Raw genomic sequence first — 10,914 nt, 5'->3', positions numbered from 1 at the left:
TTTCCACTCATACAAAGAGGTTCTTAGTTTTCTCTTTTTTTGGGCAGTACCGCTTCTTGTATACATTTCTTGCAGGCTATATGCAAAGGCCACAAAAACTTCCAACTGGTCAAATGCTATTTCTTCTGTTAAGCAGTTTGTTAGGTTTATTTGTGTTGTTAGTTTTTGTTTATTTGTTTTTGTTGTGATTCGTTTTCTCTCAACAGTGACAGTGCACATGTTTGTTTATTTTAGTGTAAGAATGAATAAACATTTATTAACAACAGTATAAACATTAAAAACATTTAATCTACAAGTAATCAAAAGGTACTGCAGGAATAAACAACATATATTTTGATTTGTTTGTGATGATATTTATGGTGTGCAGTTTCACTAATCATTTTGGGATGAATATAAGTCATGTATTTAGGTTGGAAGTTGAATTTATGTTTGAATTGAATTTCTGCAATTTGTGCATTTTGTGTAATATATGGTATCTAGGTTGTAAAATATATTCAGGTTTTAATGTTTTTATTTGATGTGTTTTGTGTGTGTGTGTCTATATATATAAAGAGTTTATTCCAGGTCATTTAGAGCATTCCTATTGGTCTATTTATCCAGAACTATCTACACAGTGTACAGAGCAACTACAGGGTTCAAACCATGGAGAAAATTAAAAACAGAAAAAAAGGAATTGAATTAGGGAGATATAATATATTACCCTACATTTTCTATCTTAAACTTTTTATTACCTATTCATATTTTGTACTGCATTTCTTACCCACTAGTTTCTATATTGCACTTTATTTGACCCATTTCACCAATTTTTCTATTTTCTTTATTTTTATATGTACATATACATTTTAATCTTTATTTTTATCTTTATTTTTATATTTTTTCTCTTCCAGACAGTTATTCAAACTCTTCATTTCTAGTTGTGCAGGGTACAACTGTCGAAAAATGTGTTTGCCTGTAGTAATTATATCAAATAGATGTTGCTGTTAAAATACCTAAAATATATCCTGTTTGAAATATGAATATCAGTGCTTTTTTTGTTGTTGTTGACATTGTGGTGGCATTCATGCATGCTCATCGCAAAAATTTGATAAGTCCAACACAAACCCAAGGCAGCATAATATTAATATACAGAGATAAAGATAACATTTTATTAAAATACATAAAATACTGTTAAAATATGATATGTAATTAATATATAATATTAATGTTTACATTCTTTACAACAGAGAACTAATGATGGCCAAGACTGAACTTATTATCACCGGCTGTTGTGATAATGCTGGTAAGGTTGGGATCGGTAATATTTTGTTTGAAAATATGTAAAAAGTTATTCAGATATGAATTACTATAAAACCACATGATTTTTTACATGAATTGTTTGTTTGTTTGTTTGTTTTTTGTTAGTTTGGAGCAGATACCTTTCTAAGCCTGGGTTGGGATTGAAACCAAAGTAGCAAATTATCATTAAAGTCATTCGGTGCATATTCTTTTGGCAGTGCGATAATAAATAATATTTAATATTTTACGTATTTGTATGTATTTATTCTCTAATAAAGTATTTCTAAAATAAATGCATTATCTAGGCACATAAAAATCCTCCCACATGTTGAGAGCTCCAGTGGTGACCATTCTGACCAATCTCCTGGACCTTTCCATACCTACAAAGCTCAGTATCAGCCCTGTCCAGCCAGGCCAGCAGGCTCTGCTGTTTTTCAGAGGCTGGTTTTGGGAGTTTCTTAAGTCAGAGGTGACCCCTGTACATTCCAGACCCCACTGGTAAGCAAGCCAATCAGAGTGCAGGGGGGCGGGGCTTGTCTGAAAACGAGTGGGTTGTTGGAGACCACCCCGCTAGTTTGGAGTGAGTGAGTGAGTGAGTGAAGCCAGCGCCTCGTATCTGCCCTGTGCTTATCTTCAGCAGGAGCAGTCAGCCAGGCGCAGGAGCGCAGGAGCGCAAGCAGGGACACTGTGGAGCTGTTGTCTGGAGGCTGGAAATGGCGAAGCTGCTTCTGCTCAGCGTTTGGTTTAAATCGTCGTTGCAGCGACGGTAAGTTCGAGCTGCTGGTTCTGTTCTGTTCTGGAAAGTGGGTTTTTATAGAAGGTTCCTGGTGGAAAGGACAGATTTGTAGCCTCGGGATGTCAGTTTTCCAAACGGTTCGTGTTCTCCCTGCTCTTCAGATCCTGCTGAAGACTTTGGAGCTCGTAAATACGCCGAGGTTTCTGTCCAAGCACCAAGTTTTGGTCTTAAACAAACAGTGTGGTGGTGACATGGTGGTTGTTGTTTTTGTTATTTTATTAAGCGTGGGCACCAGATAATAAAATAAAGAACAACAACAAATCGAAGCCACAAATGACGTTTCTAGTGGCCACAAAATACATATATCGAGGCCACGTAATATATTACACTATATATTACTATATATACACAGTTTTACCACTCACTAGTTTTTCGTATATTACACTGTTTGTAACCCATACACGTTACCCACTCCTTTCCATATCCATATATTAATTCTATATTATTTGATTAGGTTGGAAGATGTGTGTTATGTATTTTGTATAGTTCATTGTATCTTAATGTCCCTTGTATTTTGTCTTCTATCTTGTCCATTGTTGTTTCATTTTACTTTTCCGTCCAGACAGTTACTGAAGCTCTTAATTTCTAGTTGTACCGGGTGTGACTGTCCAAAAAAGGTGTAATTATGTAATAATTAGTAATTACGACATTGTGGTGGCGTTCAAGGTGCGCGTCATCATGTAAATATGGTATGTCCTGACATGCTTTGAAGACAGTGTAAGTTTCTAGTGGCCACAAGATAATACTGTATGTTGAGGCCATGAGATAATGCATTATACTACAGTATTTTGGGGCTCCACTTGAAGGCTCTGGGGAAAATGACGTATTACTGTATACCTAATGCTCACACTGTGGTGGCATTCATTAATGCGCATCTCATGAATACCATATATCTGACACAAGTCAACATAATTTTAATATGAAAAAGAAAAAGATAACATATTAAAGGCCACTAGATACTTTATCATACTAAAGGCCCACGCCTTGGAAATGCCTTATTTGGTTTACTTTTATGTTTATATATATATATATATATATATATATATATATATATATATATATATATATATATATATACAGTGAGAAAATTTGAGTGTTATGCCACGATCAAGTCATCTCAGAAATGTTGTATTTACAAGGAAATCGCACATGATGGTTGTATTCACTAGTGGGAAACCTGAATGGTTCAATGAGCCCAAACTTTTCTAGCTGGGCGTGACATTAAGAAACGCTGATGACTGTATTTAACGTAGTTGTATTTGAGTTATTTAGAAGCAACACATGCAGTCAAAAGCCCTATTTAATAGCTTACTTTAATTCACCTATTAAAATAAATAAATATATATATACATATATATTCAATATTATTGCAAAAAGTAAAGAGTAGTGAGCGATGAACATTGGGTGAGCGATGTCTTTATCCAGTAAGAAGCATCGAAAGCATGAACTTTTCAGTTTTTTGTTCCTGTGTGAATGACAGTAGGCCACTAAAATAGATTTAATATGAATATAAATATGAATATCAATGCTTTTTGATGACAGTCCCCTACCTCGGATGGTCTAGGCCCATCGTAAAAGCCCAAGTACGACATTGTGGTGGCGTTCATGCACGCTTATCTCGTAAATATAATATGTCTGACATGGCTTGAAGGCAGCATAAGCTTCTAGTTGCCTCAGGACAATATATCCACATATAATATTCTCTATTATACTATATATTATATTATAATATCTCTTCAATTCGGTTTTTCTGTTGCGAGAAGAGTGAGAGTATATTTATTTAGCATCAGATGCATCATTTTTTATCCAGTAAGAAGCAGTAGTATGTATTTATTCATTTTTTCATAGGTGAATTAAAGTAAGCTATTAAATGGGGCTTTAGACTGCAGCGTTCATGTGTTGCTTCTAAATAACTCAAATACAACTACGTTAAATACAGTTATCAGCGTTTCTTAATGACACGCCCAGTTAGGAAAGTCTGGGCTCATTGAACCATTCAGGTTTCCCACTAGTGAATACAACCGCCATGTGCGATTTCCTTGTAAATACAACATTTCTGAGATGACTTGATTGTGGCACAACACGCCTTCATACTTTCTCACTGTCCTCAGTGTCCCATTGAAACACGCCCAGTTTTATTCTTCAGCTTATTCCTTTTTAAAATAACATCAGCGTTACATTGATGGCACTTGGCTGATGCTCTTATCATTACATGTAAGTCATGTAACCCAGGCAGGAGAATGCTGTGTTGAGGAGTTTTGCCCAAGCACTCTTATTGGTGTAGTTTGGTGCCTTTACCTGGTAAAGGGAATTGAACCCCGGTCTGCCATGGGGAGGGTGGTGGTGTTTCCCACTTCATTGCTTTAACTGCTACACCAACCACTTAAATAAGCACTGTTGGGGATTTTAGACCAAAGGTCACTCTAATATTGTGGGGTCTAGGTGTTCATACACTGGGTAGAACTTAGCCTGTTCTATTGAACAACATCACTGACTAAATGAATAAAACCTGAGCTTTTCTAAAATTTTGGCTCCAACCTGTAAATGTCAGGGTCACGTTGCATGTAGAAAATTGAGTAACACCATGGAAACTCATCAAACATAAAATATATTAAAAAAAAAAAGAAAAAACAGAGCCATGCCACTTTGCCATCAGCAGCCGGAGTCTAAAAGAGTACAATTGATTGATTCTGGGTGGGTAGATGGCGTTCTCTCCCCTCACCACTTTTAAGCAGTGTTGGCCGGCACAGGCGTCTGTTAGCTGGTGTGGTGGAGCTTGGGACCCGGGGCTTTCCTTTCGAGCGTGTCAGCTGCCCGGCAATGCCGCATCGGCAGCATTTTGAAGCGAGGCGGTGGCTGGTTTCACAAGTTATGTATTAAGTAGCGTCGGGAGCATTGCAAGTGCTTGGTTGAGTTACAAATGGGTGGGTTATGTGGCAGTACCTCACTGGAAAGAGGAAAAAGGGAGAAAAATAAATTGACAAAAAATAAATCAACAAATGGGAATAAATAATGATGAAAAATGCTAATTTCGATTTGCCAAATTCATTAAAAATATATAGAGGTTTCATTCATCGCGGGTGTCTCAGAGTTGGTCTTTCTTCCTGTGAGATATCCATGCAAATTATTTAAACTTTTTATATATTTTATGTATTTGTGTGTTTATTTGTAATCTATATTAAACCATGTTATTTGATTAAGTTGGATGATTTATTTGATGTATTTTGTATAGTGTGTTTGTATATTCTAGTGTATAATATTTATACTGTGTGGATTAGTATTCTTTATAGAAATGATCATGTGAGGATGAGAGTAAGCCACTAAAATAGATTTTACTGTTAAAGTACCTAAAACACGACATAAATATGAATATGAGTGCATTTCTGTTGACAAGCACCTAACCCAGAAGGTCTAGGCTCATCGTAAAAGCCCAAGTACGACATTGTGGTGACATTGTGGTGGCTTATCTCGTAAATATAATATGTCTGACACGACCTGAAGGCAGCATAAGCTTCTAGTTGCCTCAGGACAATATATCCATATATAATATTCTCTATTATACTATATATTATATTATGAAATATGTTCAATTCTGTTTTTCTGTTGCGAGAACAGTGAGGGTATATTTTTTCAGCATTACATGCAGCATTTTTTATCCAGTAAGAAGTATGTAAAAGTATATTTATTATTTTTTTCATAGGTGAAGCTATTAAATGGGGCTTTATACTGCAGTGTTTATGTGTTGCTTCTAAATAACTCAAATACAACTATGTTAAATACAGTAATCAGCGTTTCTTAATGACACGCCCAGCTAGTTACATTTATATAAATATATCAATTTAATTATTTGTATCATTTGTATATAATCTTTAATTTAAATAACTACATTTTTCCCTTTTTTTAAATTACCTATAAATAAATTGTAAGTTTTTTAACACCACTGACATGCATGTGTCAACATTTATGAATTAAATAATACAAATAAATATGTATAGTATTTTATCAGAACATGGGACTGGCATTATTGTTCTATTTTGTACATTTTTAACGGAAAAACAAGCATCAGAATTGTTGTTCCACAAAAAAAAAGAATACTTCACCATTTCTGAAGTCTGCTGCGACGTGCTGCTGTTCACACACAGTGTGGTTGAAAAGGGTGTGGTAGAGCAAGGTTCCTTATATAGGAAGCGTTTTGTGATAGCTAATGTAACTTATTGCTATATATGTCATTTTAATTTGGGACTGCCCCGCCCTGCCTCAGCTCTTTCGATTCTGCTCAAAAAGGGCCTCTCAGTCAGTTGGAGTTCGATGTTGTCTTTCGTGTGCAGGACAGGGTTTATAGCACTGTGTTACAGCACTAACACAGTACAACAGGCTTAATGGAGATATCCCTGCTGTACTGCAGCCGCTGTGCAGGTTCAGTAGAGCAGAGAAATCAACAAACTGTGCTGAACCTTGGCCCTGCAGGACTGTAGTTGAGTACACCTGGCATGCAAAAATGGGCAGGACAGGGAACTCCAGGACCACATCAGGGCAAAAGACAAAGATTTTGGCCAAAATACTCTAAATATTTGTATGTGTATATATATATATATAGAGAGAGAGAGAGAGAGAGAGTATATATATATATATATATATATATATATATATATATATATATATATATATATATATGTATGTATGTTCATAGAGATGCACAGTGATATTGGATAATTGCTTTTATAATCCCTACTTACAGAGTTATTTAGAATTGGCTGATATTTAAAGATTTTTTGATGTGCTTATTTATTAAAATCCAGAGGATGGTTTAATGTCACGCTAAAATAACATAAAATATCTGCATTTTATTAATTTTATTGTATTCTACCCCGTTTCTATATTTTATATATGTATATTGTTTTAGTTATACAAACATCTTAAAAGTCTTAATTTTTGCTGTTTTTCACTTTTTGACATAATGTGAATCTGCCAGTTCCTCTTTATACTGTTTTAAAAATTAAAAAAAATGTTTTTCCATTTTGGAGATACAGGGCTCTATCTCACACCCTGCGCGAGGCTCATTGCTATCTTACACCCAGCCAGCAGTCTGGTGTTGGGTATAAGATTGTGTCCTCACAACTCTCTTGTTAATGAATGCAATCAAATACTCACAGCAATGCTCCTCCAAAATCTAGTAGAACCATGTCTCTCAGCAGTGATAGATGTTTTACTGTAGAAGCTCCAGATTGCATCAGAACAGATAAAGCAGCTGAACATAAATCCAGTAAAAAGGAGAATCAAGAGCTTCTCATTCTGAAGAAAGAAAGTAGTGAGATCTTGTCGGTGAGCTAGTCTGAAGAACAGAGCTTGGTTCCTCCAGGTTTCTCCTGGACGCCCACCAGTCCAGCCAGCACAGCGTGGAGGATGTGTTCATCTCCATCAGCAGCAGCAGCAGCAGCAGCAGCAGCAGCTCACCTGATTTACCATCATTAAGCCCTGATTTACCACCAAACCAGGTGTTGATCTGAGGAGATAAATAATACTAGACTCCATGAGGAGAACTTTGGAGATGTTCTAATGAACATTCCTACAGGAAATGAATGCACACATTTGAATCACGTAAATTTGAAGTCCCAAACATAGTACTGCATGTAAAAATGTGTGTTACAGATAACCCTGGCTGAAACGAAAGGCGGAGGTGGACAGCAGACACTCCGGAGGCAGAAAAGGGAGTGGATCATCCCTCCAAGAAGGCTCAAGGAGAATGTGGATTATACCAAAGAGAAATACATTGCCAAAGTAAGATCTTTTACGACTACCTGAGCATTTGTTTATGTGTCGAGACTTACAGGAAGATAAATCAAGCGAGAAGGAGGGGTAATGGTCTCATTTACGTGTTAGCTCACAAGCTAACAAGCTAAATCCTGCTACCACTGCAAGAACTAGCTCACATGTGACTCGACAGCTGCCCTTTCATTCTTCCTTGTTTTTCAGGCCCAACAGCTTAGAGCAAACCAAGCCTAACATTTTCATCTCAGATATCATCTCTGTTTCCATTCTCCATCAGACCATCTGCAGGCCACAGCTGATGTCCCCTGAACCCAGGGGGCGCCTTATAAGCCTTGAACAGAGGAGTCCCAAGTGGGCAGTAGTGCCTTATACCTGTAGCTGCCATAATAATCAGCACTATTTACTTTCAAGCCCCACTGGTGCTCTCCCAGTGTAGAGAGTGGAGATGGAGGTCAACAAAGTTGAGGTCTGGAAGGCCAACAAACCTTCTAAGAGAACTGCTCTTAGGACTCCTAGGGTGCGTCCAAAAACTCTGTCCTCCCCTCACACTCTTTACTGCTGCTCTACCTCCTACCTCAGAAGAATGTAGAGAGATCAAGGAGAGGAAATGAACAGTAGGAATGCTGAGAATGAGCAGTAGTTGGGGAAATGGGACAGCTGACCCCTTCAAATATGATGACCGCTAATGAACTGAGCCTATCCTGAACTGAGCCTATCCTTTCAGCACACCCCCATCACCCCCCTGAGCCAATCAGCAGAGCCAGCACATTTAATTGCAGAGAGACAGTGATCAGTAGAGTCATGGCGTACTCTCTGGTCGCCTCTGTTGTCGCTCCAAAATCTCCAAGATCTAGGATTTAGCCGGCTTCTTTTGTCTCAGCCGGTATTTGGACAGACGGCAAGATGGCGTCACCGAAACCAGTTTCCGGGTCAAGTGGGGTGGGGTTGTTCGGGGTTGCTTTGAGGATCGGACTGCGAGATTCATGGCATGCTGGCATAGACAAACTAGGCCACCATCTTGTTACAGCATGTAGGCGGTGAAAAGACCAGGCCAGGCCAGCATGACAGCTTAAACTGAAACTGCAAGTGAACGCTGCATGCCTTTAGCAGATGTTTTGAAATCGGGCTCTCACTGCTTATTTTTATATACACATATTTATGCAGTGTTGTCATCTGTCTGCTTCATTCCTTATTCTTTATAACTGCACTGCCTTTCATCTCTGTCTTCAAATGCATATTTATTACATTTATTCTGTTGATTATTGTAATTATTGTATTGTATTACTGTGCTGTTTTGTGCAGTTGTCTGTCTGTCTGTCTGTCTATCTGTCTGTCTATTTGTCCGTCTGTCTGTCTGTCCATCATCTATCTGTTTGTCTATCTATCTATCTATCTATATATCTATATATCTATCTATCTATCTGTCTCTGTCTGTCTGTCTATCTATCTATCTATCTGTCTCTGTCTGTCTGTCTATCTATCTGTCTGTCTCTGTCTGTCTGTCTGTCTGTCTATCTATCTATCTATCTATCTATCTATCTATCTATCTATCCATCTGTCTCTGTCTGTCTGACTCTCTATCTATCTATCTATCTATCTGTCTCTGTCTGTCTGTCTATCTATCTATCTATCTGTCTCTGTCTGTCTGTCTGTCTATCTATCTATCTATCTATCTATCTATCTATCTGTCTCTGTCTGTCTGTCTGTCTGTCTATCTATCTGTCTGTCTCTGTCTGTCTGTCTGTCTGTCTGTCTATCTATCTATCTGTCTCTGTCTGTCTGTCTCTCTCTATCTATCTATTTATCTGTCTCTGTCTGTCTATCTGTCTGTCTATCTATCTATCTATCTATCTATCTATCTGTCTGTCTGTCTGTCTGTCTGTCTGTCTGCCTATCTGTCTGTCTGTCTCTGTCTGTCTGTCTCTGTCTGTCTGTCTGTCTATCTGTCTCTGTCTGTCTGTCTATCTGTCGGTCTATGTATCTATCTGTCTATGTCTATCTGTCTGTCTGTCTGTCTCTGTCTGTCTGTCTGTCTGTCTGTCTATCTGTCTGTCTGTCTCTGTCTGTCTGTCTATCTGTCTGTCTGTCTCTGTTTGTCTGTCTATCTGTCTGTCTGTCTCTGTTTGTCTGTCTATCTATCTATCTGTCTAAAAGTAAAGATGTAAGTCAGTACCAGCTCAGATGATCTTAACACGAACTGCTTTTGAAAAAAACTTGGCCTGGTTCTTTGTTGTTCAGCTAAAGATTTGGTTGTCGTGTTAACTAGGAGCCCATGTGTTGTATCTCAGATCAGATCAGATGAGGAGACCAGGACAATGATACGCTACTGTCTAAAAGGAAAAGGAGCAGATGAAGATCCGAAGGGATTATTCAGTGTGGATGAATCACAGGGCTTTGTGAAGATTCATGGCATTTTAGACAGAGAGGTGATTCCTGATTACACTGTAAGTACATCTTCCCCACTGTTTTTTTCAGTAGTTCTGTATAATTCAGTCACTGAGATCAAACTGAGATGTGGGTTTACTGTGTAGAAACATATCGACTATATATATGGCATTTCACATCAAACAACTCTGGATGACCATATTTACCATATTGTTAGGATTAATCATTTAATTTAGCCGATTTCTCGGCTGGGAGATATAAAATATAAAAAAATATAATAGCATGTTACTTGAAAACTATTTTGAGCAACATAATACATTTCATATTTCAGACCTTACCCTCAGAGCCTCAGAGATGTAGGCCATATATTTCCATAGTGTTTAGACGTGAATGGCCCAGGACCTCATGAACATGGCTTGTGACTAACTTTATAAATGCTGATCAGACCGAGACAGAAAGTCTACTGTCACATAATATATATATCACACTAATAATACAGTGTCATCACACTGACCACCTCGAACAGCAAAACTGACCAGAAGGCCTTTTTCGTAGTAACTGATTGGCTCACTGACATCTACTGGTGTACAGCTAGGGTTTTTTCTCTGCTGTTAAACATGGTGGTGGGTCATTTTTGACCCTTTACTGAGGGGCTCATTGACCTCTACTGGTGTTCAGATAAAGCTTGG

General features: G+C 37.7%; 1 protein-coding gene across 1 annotated transcript in view; it reads left to right on the top strand.

Moving 5' to 3' along the window:
- The first annotated feature begins 1,877 nt into the window (after positions 1–1,877).
- dsg2l (desmoglein 2 like) overlaps positions 1,878–10,914 on the top strand; it is a 30,231-nt gene continuing 21,194 nt past the window's right edge. Inside the window, exons 1-3 of the mRNA XM_072687259.1 lie at positions 1,878–2,041; positions 7,721–7,849; positions 10,129–10,284. Of these exons, the coding sequence (XP_072543360.1) occupies positions 10,156–10,284 (129 nt within the window). The 5' untranslated portion in view covers positions 1,878–2,041; positions 7,721–7,849; positions 10,129–10,155. The remainder of the gene's footprint in view (positions 2,042–7,720; positions 7,850–10,128; positions 10,285–10,914) is intronic.

This window comes from Salminus brasiliensis, chromosome 9 (assembly GCF_030463535.1).
Source record: "Salminus brasiliensis chromosome 9, fSalBra1.hap2, whole genome shotgun sequence".
Taxonomy (NCBI): domain Eukaryota; kingdom Metazoa; phylum Chordata; class Actinopteri; order Characiformes; family Bryconidae; genus Salminus; species Salminus brasiliensis.
The sequence above is the reverse complement of the archived record's forward strand: the minus strand, read 5'-3'. Positions and strand labels throughout refer to the sequence as shown.